This window comes from Crotalus tigris, unplaced genomic scaffold (genome assembly GCF_016545835.1).
Source record: "Crotalus tigris isolate CLP2741 ecotype Arizona unplaced genomic scaffold, ASM1654583v1 scf7180000017666.379230911805:20528666, whole genome shotgun sequence".
Classification (NCBI taxonomy): Eukaryota; Metazoa; Chordata; class Lepidosauria; order Squamata; family Viperidae; genus Crotalus; species Crotalus tigris.
In genome coordinates this window covers 20,449,832-20,468,333 of record NW_024096552.1, presented here as the reverse complement: position 1 = coordinate 20,468,333, position 18,502 = coordinate 20,449,832, and the positions used below count along the sequence as shown (strand labels likewise).

General features: G+C 38.3%; 1 protein-coding gene across 1 annotated transcript in view; it reads left to right on the top strand.

The window, feature by feature from the left end:
* The first annotated feature begins 514 nt into the window (after positions 1-514).
* The window catches only part of TMC2 (transmembrane channel like 2), a 45,992-nt gene continuing 28,004 nt past the window's right edge, over positions 515-18,502 (top strand). The window contains exons 1-5 of the mRNA XM_039336983.1: positions 515-588; positions 4,042-4,194; positions 8,705-8,795; positions 11,421-11,502; positions 11,856-11,962. Coding sequence (XP_039192917.1) covers positions 4,169-4,194; positions 8,705-8,795; positions 11,421-11,502; positions 11,856-11,962 — 306 coding nt within the window. The 5' untranslated portion in view covers positions 515-588; positions 4,042-4,168. The remainder of the gene's footprint in view (positions 589-4,041; positions 4,195-8,704; positions 8,796-11,420; positions 11,503-11,855; positions 11,963-18,502) is intronic.

Sequence of the window (18,502 nt, the reverse complement as noted above, 5' to 3'; positions counted from 1 at the left end):
ATCAATGCCTAAGTATCACTATTATGTTTATAATTTACACAGAAAGGGGATGGATTCAGATATATGAATAATTTAAATTCCATTGATTTCAATAGTTCTTTTCTAAGTAGCAGTAAGTTTGGATCTTGCAAAGTACAGCATTTTGAAAAGACTGAAAAGAAAAGTCATTATTTTACATTTACAAAACATTTGCATTTATCTAGTGAAAGACAATATTTTAATAACTTCAAACTCTTCAGGGTTTTTTTTTAAGTAAAACACTTTTTAAAACACAGATTATGAGTATGAAGAAGAAGAAGAGGAAGAGGAAGAAAAAGTAGCCCCCAAAAAGAATATAAAGGAAATCGCCAAGGTAAACAGAAAAGCGGGTTATGAAAAAGATACTGATGATGAAAATGAAGAGCTAGATGTATCCAGGAGGAAGAAACCAAATAAAAAGAAAAAACAGAAAACATATAATGATAACGAAGAAAACAAAGAGGAGGAAACAGTAAAAGGGAAGACAAAGAAAGACAAAAAGCAAAAAGAGTTTGAAAACAAGAAAGCAAAAGGAAAGGACAAGAAAAACAAGAAAAATACAGGTGAAAGGTATGACATTTTCATTATTCCCCAGATCAAAAATCCACGTTTGTTCTTAATAGTTAGCATTTTGTATATGAGTACAATGGAAAATAATATATTTCCCATTCATTTCACTGACTGGCAAATTACTGGTTTCTAATTCTGCTATCAAAATGCATCAAAATACTATGCAATGAAGCTCAGTGAAAGACATGTAATTATGTTCTGTGTTTGAGCAATCTGGCACAAACCAAACAGCTCATCTGAGAGTTGTCAGGATAATTTATGTTTTTCCCCAGAGTAGCTCTCTGAAACTAAAAACAATTTGTGGAGTTCTAGACTGCATCAAATTACCATGGAAATGCATTAACACAGCTTCAATCCCAGAAACTCATAATGTTTAAGCATAATTTGAAAGTTCTGTACTGTATTCAGATATTCCAATCCCATAATCCCAATCCGTAGGCATTATAGGAAGAGAATCATGTCTGTCAATAGTGGTCAAGTGAAAAACTGTTAAATTTACATATTCAAAAGGTTTCAAACTTCCTCTACAAAAACACAATGGATTTTTAACACATCACAACTGTTAACTGATATTTGTATTTTGTCTCACATGTAACTTACTGTATGCCTGCATAACCAACTGTTTCCCTGTTCTTCTCCACCACTTCATCTCAATTTAAATTTTACATCAGTTTAATCATTCCACTGACTCTGATGAAGTGAGCTAAAATTCTCAAAAGCTTATGCTTTTTAATAAAATTTGTTAGTGTGAAAAAATTGCTCCCAAACTGCTTATGTATCTGAAGCATGTTGTCTGAGAACAACCTTTAGGTATGTGTAGTAGTATAAATTGGGCTGCTGATGATGTTACTGCCCATGTTACAGCCTATCATATTGCATAGAACTGGAAGAACAGGACTGAGCCCTGTGGCCTCAGAGTTGCCCACCTCCAGGGCAAGATGTTATTTTCACAGAAGTATCCGTAACAGATATTTTCAACTAAAGGTAGCCCTCAATTTATGACCACAATTGAGTCCCCCATTTCTGTTGTTAAATGAAACATTGGTTAAGTGAGTTTTACCCCATTTTATGCCACAGTTGTTAAGTGTAATACTGAAGTTGTTAAGTTAGTAACATGGTTGTTAAATGAAGCTGGCTTTCCCCATTGATTTTGCTTGTCAGAAGGTTACAGAAGGTGATTGTGTGACCCCAGGACCCTGCAACCGTCATAAACATGAGTCAGTTGTCAACTATCTGAATTTTGATCACGTGACCATGGGGATGCTGCAACAATCACAAGTGTGAAAAACAGTCATGAGTCACTTTTTTTCAATCCCATTGTAACTTTGAATGGTGACTAAATAAACTGTTAATGTTAAATTGAATTTGTAGGGCTAGTAGTGTGTGATGATGATTATTTGCATCAGCAGTGCACTGAGGCACTTGAGGGATGCAAGATTAGGGACTTAAGAGAGACTCCTAAGTACAAGCAGGCATGATAAAGCTATTGAAATGCTGGGAAGCTACTACTCATCACATTCTTGGTACAGTAATTTGGTACAGCATGGAACTAAAACCATGTGTGCCCAACTTATCTGTTGTTGGCAATTCCAACTTCTGTCTCTCCTATGATCATCAAGTCACCCAAGTATTAGTCCTGCTGCTATTTTGATCAGTGAATCCAGGCGGAGGAGCGCGCGAGAGGGCGGGGCTTGTGAGACCAGCTTGCCACGCCTCACACCCATAGACTCCAAAGACTTCCGTTACATGTGCGCAGGAACAAGAGGCATCGGAACGAAGAGGAGGGCAAAAGAGGAGCACTGTGACGCTTGAGGAGATTATAACTTCACCCCCCACCCGCCCCAGACCGAACCCCCAGATTACAGCGCGCGTGTTAAGAGCGCAGAGGGCAAAAGAAAGGAGGGGAGGAGTAAGACGGATGGATATAGCCACGGTTATGAGACTGCCCCCATAGACAAACAACCTACCGAACCACTCCAGGTTACCACCATATCCCAGCCAATCCAGAATATCACATATGACCACCTTGATGACAGTTGGGCATGAGGGGGAGGCATTAAGGATGAAAGGAAAAACATTCATAAAAGGGAACAGTTGTGTGGATGGCGATTGGGAAAAGGAGAAGGAGAAATGCATATTACCACTCAAACCCAATGGGGAGAATGGATTAAAGGATAGAGACGATCAGAGAGGTAGGGAGTTTACTCCACCTACCTTAGAATCCAAGGAAAGGAAGACAGATGAGGATATACACGTAATTAAGAGGAACAGGAAGAAACGAACTGCCAAAGTACAATTTAACCAATTAGGTCCGATGACGAGATCGAAGAGCCGGGCGCAGACTTCGGCTTGCTTATAAAAGACTCTCTCACTCCCTGGCGCTCTAGCCCTGATGATGCCAGCAGGTTGACAGCGAAAGTTTTTAAATTAAACTTTTTATAGTTTTATTACCTTGGTGTTCATTTTATCTTTGACATGAATATTCCCAGGGTTCATATTTTTAGTGTTATTAATATAGTTAATGTATATTAATCATATAATAATGTCAAATGTCTAGAATATTGTGGGGTCACATTACTAACTGTCCAGGACTGTGGATTGGACATATCTGCTGTAGTGCTTCAGGCAAATAATTTGCCCCCCCTACCACTAGCATATGCTATTTCTTTTAACGTCTCTTCTCCCTAAAACTTTAATTTTCTTTACAACCCATTTTTCTTTCTATTGAATAAACTATAGACATCTAATGCATAAGCTAATACATACATACTCTTGAATACATACTATATAAGTTTCATATGGTACAAAACACAGCAGGTCAGAGAGTTCTGGAGTCCCTTCAGGTAGCATATACATGTGAGAGCTGTATTGGTTGCCAGTCTGCTTCCAGGTCCAATTAAAGTGCTTGGAAGAATCTTTTCAGTTCTGCCGTTCGGAATATTCTCCTGCAGGAGATAAAGTCTGTCCCCACTCTCCTGGCCTGGGCTCTAGAAGCTGGCTAGGACCTCAGTATAGATACTCTATATGGGGCTGATTGATGGGTAGAGAGAAGATCCTTAACCCATGTCCCCTGTCCTCTTGGTCTCCAGCCTTTATTTAATAATTTTAACTATAATTGTTTTCTATTATCTTTTTATCATTTTTAAGCTTCTCAGAATCACTGTGACAATAAATGGGCAATATGCAAATCTAATAAATTATAAATAAGCTAACCATCCACAGCTATTTAATATCTAATATTATACTTTTGATTAAAATACCAACAAAATAAACAAGGCAGATTTTAAAATGGCAAATGCTAGCAACCTATTTAAAAACTTTTTTTAATTTAACAGGTGCATCTAATATGTTGAAAATATATAACACAATTTCATACAATATTTTTAAGAATTACTACTGCATATGTAATTATGTGAATTTGGATTTGGTTTGATTTTGGGTTTTTACTCCTAGTTCCTCCTCGTCCACTCCAAACTCTTCAGATGATGAATCTCTCTCTGAAGAGGAACTGGACAAGCTAAAAGAACAGGTAGAAGAAAAGAAAAAACTCATATCTATCATACGAAACAAACCCTGGCGCATGGCAAAGAAATTAACTGTGCTAAGGTACAATATCTTGATGATTACTGTTCACATGACTTCTAGGCATATAAGCATGAGTTTATGTAGGCATTCCATTCCATATTCGACAAAGATTATATTCTGTGGCTGTTGGTTGAACTTCCTATTACTAGTCAAAAGGCTTTGCTCCATGGTTGGCTTAAAAGTAAGTTTTTTTAAAAAATCCATGTAACTAGAAAACAGAAAACTAGAAATCAGTTCTTAGCTGATTTTATGCATTAATTAAAAATATAAACCTAAATGATTAGAATGGCTGTATTCTCTGTCCTTTTTGATTCTTGTTTTTTTTCCATAGGAATCAAGTGACTTTCAGCACTTTCACATGTTAATGTTTGTAAGACTTTAGACAAAACATATTGCTATGATTACTCATCTACTACATTTATTTAAGAGAATGATTTAATATGTCTGAAATCATTATGCCCTTCTCACAGTTACCCATCCTAGGTCAACTATTGTCTGGACTATTATAACGTGCTTTACATGGAGCTGACCTTGAAGAATATTTAGAAATTTCTGTTAGTTCAGAATGCAGTGGCCTGAACAGTTTTGCACAAATCTAGACTTACACGTGTCTCAATTCTTCTGCAATTGTTACCAATCTTGGTGATGACCCCTTCTTTAGGAAACATCACTACTCCTGAGGTATAGTTGACCTCCACTTTGTTGTTTTTCTAAAGGGCTCTAAAAAATGGTTTCGTCAGTGGGCCTGGGGACCATGAATGGAGATAGAACCAATCGTGACTGATTTGATTGGGTTGCTATTGCCTTAGGGAGTGAGAGAGGATAGCTTTTTTAATGGATTTTTATCATACAGTGGATTTTTCAATGGTGTAAACCACTTAGAGTCCCCTATGTGTGAGTTGGGCAGCTATATAAATTTGTTTAATAAATAAACAATAAATAAATAAATAAGAGCTCCTTCTCATAAAACAGAGAAACTGCATGGATGAAATTCAGCTTTAATTTCTGTCATTTCACCAAACTGAAAATAATGGTAAATGACCTGCTTCAGAGGGTTAGAGAAAGCAGTGCAGGGCTAGAAGAATTAATGATTTGACTCAGTACACGTACTAATTCATACAGACTAGATGTTGCTCAAGATTTGCTATAAAAAGACAAAGAGGAAAGTTGGTGCTATACAGAAAGCAAATCCAGGGTTTGGACACTAACAGATTAAAAAAGAATTCTGCAAAGGAAGTAAGATTTTGTAGTATATCTACCTATATCACAAATGTTACAGTTTTTCAATGCGTGACCTACTAGAAATTTTTCATAAGCTTATGGAATTATGGTTTTACAGTGATCTGTAGATACTGGAGAAAACTCAAGTGCCTGTAATGAAAACATATCATTCATTACAGCTATACATTTAACATCTCAATGTGAATAAATTAGGTGCAGTTTGCCAGCTGAACTAAACAGAAGATTAGATTAGATTAGATTAGATTAGATTAGATAATCTTTATTGTCATTTTTTACTGTGGGCACAACAGCACACATAAAAATGAAATTTAGTTGCTTGCTTCAAATTGTACATATACATAACACACATTTAAACATCCTATATACAACATACTGTATGTATAGACCTACACCCTAACATATATGTAACATATAAATATTAATCACTGACCAACTTGAATATATAATGGAAGGAGGAAGCTTTAGAGTTCACAAGGTTAATACTGTATGGAACAAAACTGTGACTGAATCTGGATATTCTGCTTCGGATACCACGGAGCCTCCTCCAAGAAGGTAACAAGGAAAACAGGTGGTGAAGAGGATGTGTAGTCTCCCAGACAATCTTACGGACCCTGCAGAGGCTTCTGGTTTGCAATTGCGGCGCTAGCGGACATGGGGAGCGATCGCTCCCTCTGCCGTCCAGTTTTCTCCTGCCTGAAAAGAGTCGAAGTCGTCCTGGAGGGGCGACGAGCATGAAGAGGACTCCCAAGTAATAGCAGAAGGGTGGCAGCCCTCCCATTTGATCCTGGGCAACTCTTCAAACTAACAGGGAAAAGATCAGCCATTAACATGGCAAGCCACTACCAGCCGAGACCAAAATTACTAACAAACACTTTGAAAGCACCGCGGGGGAATTGGGTGAGATCCTACCTTCTTTCTACCCCAAGTATTTTTCCTGTAAAAAGCCTCTGGAAATTTCTTCCCCCTTTGAGGAGAAATGGCGGCGTCTGACTACCTAGGAGAAAAAAGCCTTGAAAAGAACTATTAAATAATTGGATTTGCTTCTTTTTGATATTTTGGGACCCAAAAAGTTCCTACTTTCATGGGGATTTGCTACTCTATCTACTCGTAAAAAAGATGAAAAAGAACTTAAACTGGATAAAAACCTAGCCTGGGATTTGGAAAAAGATTTTAAATGCTATCAAGGACATCTTGTGTTGAAACTTGGTACAGCAAGTGAATATTCTTGACAAAAAGACCTGCTCAAAGCCCAGATCTGTCCTTGGTATTATCTAAAAGAGATTAAAAGCTGAGAGAAAAATTGTTTTTTAGGACTGTGGAGGTGAATACTTACTGATTCTCGTTTAATAAATAGCCTTCACTAAAGGACTATCTATAACCACATCAGAAATGGAGGAGGACCAGCAACAAATTTCACTTAACTACAAACTTATACTTGAAAAAATTCTTAAAGCTACTGAGATAATTAAAGCTAGACTGAAAGACAAAGGCACCAGCTTAAATCTATTGCAACCAAAGAACCTACAATTCAAAAAACAATAGAAGCAGAAGAAATTAATACCAAGACAGAGGACTTTAAAGAACAACAAGTACAATGTACTGAAAATCTAGACAACCAAACCCTGACTGCAACTAAAGAACTTACCACCCAAAAAACAACAGAAGCAGAAGAAAGTAATACCAAGATGGAGGGTACTAAAGATCAACAAGTACAGCCTACTGAAAACCTAGACAACCAAACAACAACCATAAAATTGGACATGACTTTTTATTTAGATTAGAAGAAACCTGAGGAAGAAGACCCGATTGAACTGAAGACAAATATGTTAGTGAAAATATGGGTATCTGGGCTACCAGGGCAACAACTTAACAACCATAAATGGGTCAAATCCTCTGGAAAATTGATAACTAGATGGTCTCCTTTGATTCAAGTAACACGTACAAGAATGAAGGGAGATCTATCTGATGATCTAAGGGCATTGGTATGGAAGCCTGGTTGGCATAAAAAGAAAGCTAGAGTTAGATTTTTAAAAGGGGGTCTTTTGATTTATTAGAGAAGATCCTAAAGTCTCAACTAATGGGCTAAAGGGAGATTTTGAGATGAGGGGAAATACGATTATTAGATTTATTGTTGGAAAATGATAAAAAAATTAAGGGATTAATTGGCCTAATATTGAAGATTTAGATTTATAAGGGAAATGAAAAGTAATTATTAGGGAATAGCTTCAAATTATTGTTTAGCCCAGATAACACAGACGATGGATTTGAGACAATGAAGGATACTCCATTAGGAAGTAGTGATGTACTAGGATGAGAAATAGAAAATGTTTATGAAATAAAATAAGATATTCAAGTAAGTAATAGGTGTATTATAGATATAATTTTTATATAGTGAAATAAAGGAAATTTGGGTTACCCGAAATTTAAATATTATGGATATTAAAGATTAAATTGGAATATGGTAATTAAAAATTAGGTAAAATTTAAATACAGGATATGGATATGTATAAGGAAAAATATAATGATAAATGTTTTACCTGAGCTTGTTATAATTAGAAATTTGTTAGCTTAAATATGATATAGCAAATGTTAAGGGAAATGGAGAAGGAATTTTTTGATGATGTAACCTGAGATATGTACTAAAGATTTTGTTATTGTACTATTGACTACCCAATCACCATGCTGCTTTCCAAATACTCAAATGTAAAAGTGGAAAACCAATAAAAACTTGTCATAAAAAAAAATCTTATGGACCCTGCTGAAGCAACGCTTATGTGCTTTGTCCTGGATGGAAAGGATCTTTTCAGCCATCCTCACCACTCTCTGAACAGAAGAAATTTGGTGAGGGTAACTTATCTATATATGATGAGAGGTCATCCTGAATCCAAACAGTAATTCACTAACAATATTGTATTATTAGATAGAAGTGATTAAATCAGTTTATAATGCAGACAGAAATTATCTTGGAGAAGGAATTTCAGATCTACTCTATTGTTACTTCAAATTTCTATAGTTGGACCATGAATCAGTTTTTATTTTATTTATTTATTTTTGTCAAATTTATTTGCTGCCCCTTTCTTGGTTCAAGACAATCCTGAGCAGCAGAATTAGCTTTGTGAGTTCAACCACAGTATTTTAATATTTGCAGTATACTATATTATGATTAATGCCAGAGTAAGTTTTAGAAGTCATTTTAACCAACTATTTCTGATGGGCAGGTATATTACATCACATTGTATCATACCATAATAGATAAGTATAATCTTTTTCATATATTTTTTTTACTTAGGGAGGCTCAAGATTTTGTAGAAAAATTTGAAGGTGCTTTGGGAAAGGGAAAAGGAAAAAAGTTGTATGCATATAAGATGATGTTGACAAAGGTAAGTGCTATAAGAATTTGGGTTGAGCAATTTTTTCCCATACTTATTACATCGGCATTGTTCATAACATGTTTATACTACTGAAATTTAGAAGTCTATACAATTTATATTAAAAATGAAAATACTGATACGAGTTTCAAAACCTAAAGTTCAATGTTTGGCAGACAGTAAATCTGAAAACTAACTTGGATAGATGCATCTCTTCCACTACATTCTCTAAACACTTCATTCTAAACACTTTGAAGTCTACTCTCTTCTTGTTAACAAAAGAAATGCAGTTGTGTGCAGATTACAAAGAGTGTTAAGACTAAATAAAACATAAAAGAACAGGTATGACTACAAGTTGTTCCTGCCTTTTTTTCCCACCTTTAATTATGTTGTTAATGAATCTTTTTTTAGCAGGAGTATGTACTGTAAGAAAGTTATTAATACCACTTTACAATGCCTTGGTAAGGCCACACTTGGAATATTGTATCCAGTTTTGGTCACCACGATGTAAAAAAGATGTTGAGACTCTAGAAAGAGTACATAGAAAAGCAACAAAGATGATTAGGGGACTGGAGGCTAAAGCATATAAGTAACGGCTGCTGCAATTGGGTATGTCTAATTTAATGAAGAGAAGGACATGATAGCAGTGTTCCAATATCTCAGCGGCTGCCACAAAGAAGAGGGAGTCAAGCTATTTCCCGAAGCTCCTGAAGGCAGGACAAGAAGCAATGGATGGACACTAATCAAGGAGAGAAGCAACTTAGAACTAAGGAGAAACTTCCTGACAGTTAGAACAATTAACCAGTGGAACAACCTGCCTCCAGAAGCAGTGAATACTCCAATACTAGAAGTTTTTAAGAAGAGACTGGACAGCCATTTGTCTGAAATGGTATAGGGTTTCCTGTCTGAGCAGGGGCTTGGACTAGATGACCTCCAAGGTCCCTTCCAACTTTATTATTATTGTTGTTGTTGTTGTTGTTATTATTAAAGCAATCTTTTAAAATCTTCTGAATATTTCTGACAATCATTTCCTTGCCCTGACATAAGGAAAAATAGGAAATTATATTAATTTTACAAGCTGAATAGCAGACATTAAGTAATACTTTATTTAGCCCTACATGTTCCCAATCATAATAGATATGTGGATTGGAGGTGAGGCAAAAGCTATTTCTTTTCCCAGCATTAGCAATAACATGGCAAAATCAAAATGCTGGGGAAATGCAGTATGTCAGCAAGATAAAGGCAGCCTTTCAGAAAGACAATTACATCCTCATTGCTACAACTGTTCTGGAAAAGAAAAAATGAATATGGGTTCATGCAGAACAACCTCTAAAGCCAAGTCCAGCCACAAAAACTGGAGAACTCATCCACTTTTGGCTATGTGGTCTATTATTAAAGGATCTGATGCAAATTTTACAGTGCCAGCTTTTGGGATGCCCAGAAGAGAAGTTTAGACTCCTTTTATAAGACAAAAGTAACAGAACTGGCCTACCTTGAAGAGTTGAAGAATTAAGAGTTAAAGAACTAATGGTTGTTACTCTCATAGTTCACTGAGCAGTCAGGTAGAGGTTTAGATTGGATTTGGCATTTTGACATTTTTAATCCCATTGTGTTCTTTCCGAGTATCTGGGATAGGCAGATATTGTATAATGGTATCATCGCAGGATGTGTGCTGTTCCAAATAAAGCTGCCATTTTGCAATTGACTGATGATGATTTTTATCAATGCAGATAGTATTCAAGTTGTGCTCCAGTGGGTTTGGAGGCAAGCTCAAAGGAGATCTGCGAGGCTGCTCCGAGGAAGGTCATCCCACTCCCTCCTCACAAGGAACACCTGGCTTGGTTTGACTTAAGCAGAGGCCAGGGGAGATTGTCTTAGTCAGGAACAATTGTTTTGCTTTGGCATGCACTTTCCCAGCCTTGGAAAAACTCTGCCTTGTATTGTGCTTCTGCTTGTGGAACTCAACCTTGCCCTGTGGACCTGGAAACTTGTGCACAACTTACAGACCTTGCTGTGTGTACCTATATCCTGTTTTGGGGCTTCCTCTCTTCTTTTGCTATTTGGCTCTGTTGGTTATAGGTTTTGTTTGTGGAACTGTGGGTGACTTCCTTCAGTGAAGTTTGGGGTGGACCTTTGCCAGCTGTTTCAGGGCAATTTGTTGTAGAATCAGCAGAGCAATAAAGGAATCAAAGCTTGTCTCTGCCTAGGTGAGCTGGGTCATAATAGAAAGTTTTGCTGCCTAGAATAGCATAGCAAATGGTGATTTTCTGTTTTGACAAGGCAAGATGCCAAATAACAACACTTTTTTTCCATTTGAGTTATACAATTTTTAAAGAAGCTCTCCCCTGTGTGGGTACGGAAAAAATAACAAAATCCTGCATAACTACTGTTCTCTGTAATTATGCAACTGTCAAGTTCATTTTTTAATGGTATTCTTGGAAAAACAAACAGAAAACATTTCTTCCTTCTGACCACTCAGAGGGACCAAGTTTAATTGAAATGCATCAGATTTAAAAACCCAGCACATCTTCAGTTTTCATATTTTTCACTAGCGTTTAAACTCTTTCCCAAGCATTTCCCAAGTCTTTCTTTACTTTAGCCTCCAATAAAAGCACATTTTGCTTTGTTTCTTTTCAGAAATGGGTAAAGTTTAAGAGAGATTTTGATAATTTTAAGACACAATGTATACCTTGGGAAATGAAGATAAAAGAAGTTGAAAGTAAGTAAACATTTTTCCACTTAACCTACATGTCTAAATATTATTCTGAATTCATAACACAAAACCAGTTGAGAATGGATGAAGGCAGGGCTTATATAAGTTGACAAACAGTCTTTGAGGCTGTGAGAAAATGTAAAGTAACCTGGAAGGAAATTATAAATCTGATTGAATCAGATTTCAGTTTCAGATGTTTGCTCCTTCTTCCTTCCCCAAAAGAACTTTGGAGAAAGAACTGAATGCGTAGTACTAGACATTGAGTCATATTTAAATTGATAATTCATTACATATCTATGCTGTTCTCTGGAAAATTCAGTTTCAGGACTTTTCTAATTGAAGCTTATTTATTTTTTAAGGTCATTTTGGTTCTTCGGTGGCATCTTATTTCATATTTCTGCGATGGATGTATGGCCTAAACCTGGTTCTGTTTGGCTTAATATTTGGACTAGTTATAATTCCAGAAGTAAGTATATACATTAAATAGTTAATCTGAGAAGTGTAGTTATCTACCCTATAAGTAGAATTATAGGTACCAGGTTTTTTGAGACTATATATATAAAATCACAATACATTTATCATTTCATACAACTATAATTTTAAACCTAATTTTTTTAGGGGAGATAATTTCTTTATCATGCTACTTACTTTTATTAAATCAATTGCCTATTTGCCAATGTCTGTGGCTGGCTTACAATGTCCAACATTGTAAAATGTAAAAGTAATCCTCTCCCTCCAAATTTGAAAAGATGGAAGAAAATACATATCACCCTAGATCAGAACTGTGGAAAGAAAAAACAGTAACATTTCATCGGTGTGTGTACATACATGTATCAAAATAAATGCCTTGTAAAACAATGCAAAATTATCTTTTACTGAAAATCAGAGCAGGACCTTTAAAAATGTTTCATGTAGAGAGGGAAAAGGATTGAGAGAGAAAGAGGAATCAGATGGATTATTCAATTCTGAACATATCTAAACAGAAACTTACCTTCTCTCTGGTGAAAGTGCTAAGGATCCTTGAAATGATGAAAGGATTTAAATTAAAAAATAAGCTCTCTCACACCATTTTCTCCAAAAGTACTGGAACGCAGTCCTTTGATCAAATCACCTTTATCTCTAATGGGAGAATGTTCATATTGCAAGCCAAGTGAAAAGTTATCCAAGCCAACATCTTATAGTTTCTCCCTATACTGTATGCCCCAATATGGCTAGATAATACAGCATATAACATGAAACTGGCATATTGAACCAGAATAGCTACTGTCTTTTAAAACATAGTCTGCTTTCCAAAGCTGTGTCCGTGATGTCTGGGCAATATAACGACTGAAGTTATTCTGACTCTGATATAAAACTCAGAAACTCAGGGAACAACTGAAGCTGGAGAGTCAGGAACAACAGCTGGAACTGAAGAATCAGGAACAACAGCTGGAAGTGAAGTGTCAGGAACAACAACTGGAAGTGAAGAATCAGGATACTCAAGAACTGAAGGGTCTGGAACCACCGGTGGAGTATTGAAGAGGGCTGCTACTGTTGTCGTTAGGGTGAGGACTTAATGTGTGAGTGTGGGTGTTTTTAACGACATGGAGTCCATGAAAGTCAGTAAGTCCTTGCAGGCTCCTATAAGGCCATAAAAAACAAAACAGAAACACAAGTTAAGATAGGCAAGAAAATCGTTAGGGAGCACCTGTCCAGCCTAGATGAGTTCAAATCACCAGGACCAGATGGATTACACCCCAGAGTTCTCAAGGAACTGGCAGATGTGATATCGGAGCCACTGAACTATATTTTTCAAAAATCCTGGAACACAGGGGAACTACCAGAGGACTGGAAAAGAGCTGATGTAGTTCCCATCCTCAAAAAAGGAAAAAAAATGGATCCAGGAAATTACAGACCTATCAGCCTGACCTCAATACCTGGGAAGATCCTGGAAAAGATAATCAAACAACGAATCAACAAACACCTAGAGGCAAACAAAGTCATTACTAAAAGCCAACATGGGTTTGTCAAAAATAAATCATGCCAGACAAATCTTATTGCATTCTTTGACCAAGTGACAAAATTAGTGGATCAGAGGAATGCTGTAGACATAATTTACTTGGACTTCAGTAAGGCATTTGATAAAGTAGATCACAACCTACTACTTGACAAGATAGAAAAATGTGGGGTAGACAGAACCACCACCAGATGGATCCGTAGCTGGCTGACCGGCCGTACTCAGCGAGTGGTCCTCAATGGAACTGCATCTATATGGAGGGAAGTGTGTAGTGGGGTGCCCCAGGGCTCTGTTCTGGGCCCAGTACTCTTCAACATCTTCATCAACGATTTGGATGAAGGGATAGATGGGGAACTCATCAAATTTGCAGACGACACCAAGCTGGCAGGAATAGCCAACACTCCAGAAGACAGGCTTAAGATACAGAAGGATCTGGACAGACTTGAACACTAGGCACTAACTAACAAAATGAAATTCAATGGTGAAAAAAGCAAGGTTCTACATTTAGGCAAGAAAAACCAAATGCACAAGTACAGCATAGGTGGCACCATGCTCAATAGTAGTAACTGTGAGAGGGACCTCGGAGTCCTAGTAGACAATCACTTAAATATGAGCCAGCAGTGTGCTGCAGCTGCCAAAAAGGCCAACACAGTGCTAGGCTGCATTAACAGAGGGATAGAATCAAGATCACGTGAAGTATTAATACCACTCTTCAATGCCTTGGTAAGGCCACACTTGGAATACTGCATCCAGTTTTGGTCACCACGATGTAAAAAAGATGTTGAGACTCTAGAAAGAGTACAGAGAAGAGCAACAAAGATGATTAGGGGACTGGAGGCTAAAACATATAAGGAACGGTTGCGAGAATTGGGTATGTCTAGTTTAACGAAGAGAAGGACAAGGGGGACATGATAGCAGTATTCCAATATCTCAGGGGCTGCCATAAAGAAGAGGGAATTAAGCTATTTTCCAAAGCACCTGAAGGCAGGACAAGAAGCAACGGGTGGAAACTCATCAAGGAGAGAAGCAACCTAGAACTAAGGAGAAACTTCCTGACAGTGAGAACAATTAATCAGTGGAACAGCTTGCCTCCAGAAGCAGTAAATGATCCAACACTGGAAGTTTTTAAGAAGAGACTGGACAGCCATTTGTCCGAAATGGTGTAGGGTTTCCTGCCCGAGCAGGGGGTTGGACTAGATGACCTCCAAGTTCCCTTCCAACTTTACTACTATTACTATTACTAAAGGCTAATTCTTGGGGTGCTAAGACAAGTGATCAAGATGATCAAAACTATGCCTAATTTCAGGTGTCTCCATTTAGACAGGGTTTTGAAGCGGATTGGTTGACATTTACTGGGTGTCTGAGGTTGAAGGTTGACACTTTGATCTGAAGCTGGAAGTGCGTAACATTTTGTTTTCTGTGGCATCTGTCTGTTTGGACAGACCAAGAACTCAAGACTTTCTAGCCAGATCAATTCTGTTAACTGTGTGGCGAGGTTTGGCCACTTCACTTGGTTAACAAAGTTCTTATTTGTTGGCACATGTTGCCATTGTTCAGAGCTTAAAGATGTTTCAATCCTTTTCTCTCTGTTGCTTACATAGAAGTGTCTGCTTTGTTTGCAGATGTAGCTTGACATCACCTTGCTGTCTGCATAGAAGGTGGTGGACTGTAGTTCAAGGCACAACGTCTTTGCTGTCAAATTAGTGAGCTTTACAGCTAAAGTGGTACCACATAGTTCTAACCTTGGTACTGTGTAGCCTTCTTGCTTTGTTAGTCTCGCTTTCCCTAAGAAGACACCAAGACTGCAGCACTCCCCGCTGTAGACTCTGATGCATCTTATGGTTGCAAACAAGGTAGCGTAAGTGTGGCTCTCCCCGCTATAGAGTGAGACGTATCTTAAGGCTGCAGTCACCTTCGTAGACACATCTAAGGAAGCATACAATTCTTTCTTCTGCATTGGGGCAGTTGAGCTGGAGACATACGTACGCTGCATTTGCATGCTTTGGATACTTCTTGGGAGTACGCTCCATGACTCCCAGTCTTGGAGACGTTGTTTGTCTTATTTGTCCTTCATGGACAAAGCTAAGTTGTTGTAATTCTTGCTTATCTGGAACACTGTTGCTTCCAAAACAGGTTTGGTTGTCACAAGCGTGCAGTGTTCTAGGTGCGGTTGGAACACTGTTGCTACCAAAACAGGTTTGGTTGTCACAAGCGTGTAGTGTTGTTCTAGGTGCGGTTGGAACACTATTGCCACCAAAACAGGTTTGGTTGTCACAAGCATGCAGTGATGTAGGTGTGGTTTTATAGGGTTCAATGGGGTGGCAACAGTGGGGAGATCTCGCGACCTAGGTATCGCAATTTCAACTCTGTGGCTGACTGCTGCATCTGGTCGTTGAGATTCCTCTGTTCGCCTACTCGGTCTTGGGGGGCTTGTGGCTGGTTGTGGTGCTCTCATATGTGCATTCTGGAATGTACTTTGGTTGTCCATGTAGGCCTGCACCCGGCTGTGAGGGCTTCCTCTTCCTAGCCCTTCCAATCTGTGTGTAGGTGTAGCGTCTTCCATCTCTCTCTGCAGAATCGATTCTATTTGGGCAGCCTCTTTTGCTTTCTGTTGTCGCTGGGAAATCTCATAGTCAGCCCAAAGTTTGACCATATCTTCCTTTTGCTGATGCCGTGCCTCTTCCACGTGACGGGCTGCTGCAGACTCCATCTTAGCCAGTTTCTCCTTTTGGTGCTTTTCTTCTACTGCTGCTTGGGCAGTGACTCCAGCCATTGCGGTATTAATTCGCGCTTCTGAGAGACAGGTGGCAAGGTTCTCTGCCCTTGAGACTCGAGATGCTTGGCTCTGGTGAGAAGATGCCTTTGAATGGCGGGAGGCTCCTGTGACATGTGATTATTGGGACACGCTGGAATATGCTTTGGATAGGTTGCTAAGGCAACAAATGGCTTTATTGCCTGTTTTGGGGGCCAGAAAGAAAGGGGGAATTGTCCTTTCTGAGCATTAAACAAAGCCACAGAAATTTGCTAAGGTTTGAATTTTCTAGCCGAGGAACTTTTCCAGCTTGCTCTGTTCGTTTAAAAAGATCAGACTCACACATATCAAAGCATCCCAAAACAAGCTAGTTGAATCCATGTGCTAACATCAAAACTCTTCAAGGCTTACTGGCTCCCTCGCTTTACAGGCATACTGAATTGAGTTCACAGACAATCTTTTGCAACCATCCCTCCTTTCTTCAAGACATTTTGCCTCGGCGGGGGAAGGGAGAAAGGGGACTGCTGCTTGAAATTCCTTTGCTTTAAAACGCTGGCTAGCAATGATTCCTTGCTGAGTTCTCAGCGAATTAACAAGACAATGCATCAAATCACACTTTGAAACGCTGTCCTTTACACAAACACACTGGCTTTGCTTGTAGGTTTTATTGGGAGACTGATCCCAGAGATTACTGTTGCGGCTTTGAGAGGAGAATTAATCTCTATCAGTTTACAAAGCTGGCATGACTTAAGAGCATACTTATACTATTCTGACTCTGATATAAAACACCTATCAAGTCAGATAGATAACTCAAAAGAAACGATCTTATAATAAACAAAAAATATATTTTAATGAAAAAGATTACTTGCATTCACGCTGTGGTTGATACTCCTGGAAAATACATCCTTTGTCCATTTCTTCAGACCATATCTTTAGGTAAAAGTATGATGCTCTTCCATACCATCTTTATAACGATTCAGGCTTATTGTGTGACCTTCCATGGCCCATGCTTCTTGCATACAAAGACCTTCCCATGTGGCTTGTGTCCAGGAAGTCTCCCAATGACCTTTTTAAGACTCCTCCCACTGACCCATCAACATACCTAGCATTTAACCCAATAACTGCCGGATATTCTAACGTGCTGATACCTGCTCTCTAGTTGGGGTTACATATACATTCCAGAATAGAAGTCTAAGACATTTGCATTTGAAAAAGAGCCCAACCTATCAAAAACAGTACCATAAAAAAACAGATTAGAAACACAAGTTAAGATAGGCAAGAAAATGGTGAGTACCTGTCCAGCCTAGGACAGGTAATCACCAGGACCAGATGGATTACAGCCAGGGTTCTCAAGGAACTGGCAGATTATATCTTTCAAAGATCCTGCAGCACTGGGGAACTACCAGAGAACTGGAAAAGAGCTGTAGTTCCCATCTTCAAAAAAGGGGGGGAAAAGGACCCAGGAAATTACAGACCTATCAGCCTGACCTCAATACCTGGGAAGATCCTGGAAAAGATAATCAAACAATGAATCAGCAAACACCTAGAGGCAAACAAAGTCATTACTAAAAGCCAACATGGGTTTGTCAAAAACAGATCATGCCAGATAAATCTTATCATATTCTTTGACCAAATGATAAAATTAGTGACCAGAGGAATGCTGTAGATATAATTTATTTGGACTTCAGTAAGGCATTTGATAAAGTAGATCACAACCTACTACTTGATAAGATAGAAAAATATGGATTAACATCACCACCAGATGGATGTAGCTGGCTGACCGGCCGTATTGTACTTGTAGTCCTCAATGGAACTGCATCTATATGAAGGGAAGTGAATAGAGGAGTGCCCCAGGGCTCTGTTCTGGACCCAGTGTACTTCAACATCTTCATCAATGATTTGAATGAGAGAACTCATCAAATTTTCAGACGACACCAAACTGGCAGGAATAGCCAATACTCCAGAAGACAGGCTTAAGATACAAAAGGATCTTGACAGACTTGAACACTGGGCACTATCTAACAAAATGAAATTCAATGATGAAAAAAGTAAGGTTCTACATTTAGGCAAGAAAAACCAAACGCACAGGTATAGTATAGGAGGTACTTTGCTCAATAGTAGTAACTGTGAGAGGGATCTCGGAGTCCTAGTGGACAATCACTTAAATATGAGCCAGCAGTGTGCTGCAGCTACCTAACAAGTGCTAAGCTGCATTAATAGAGGGATAGAATCAAGATCATGTGAAGTCTTAATACCAC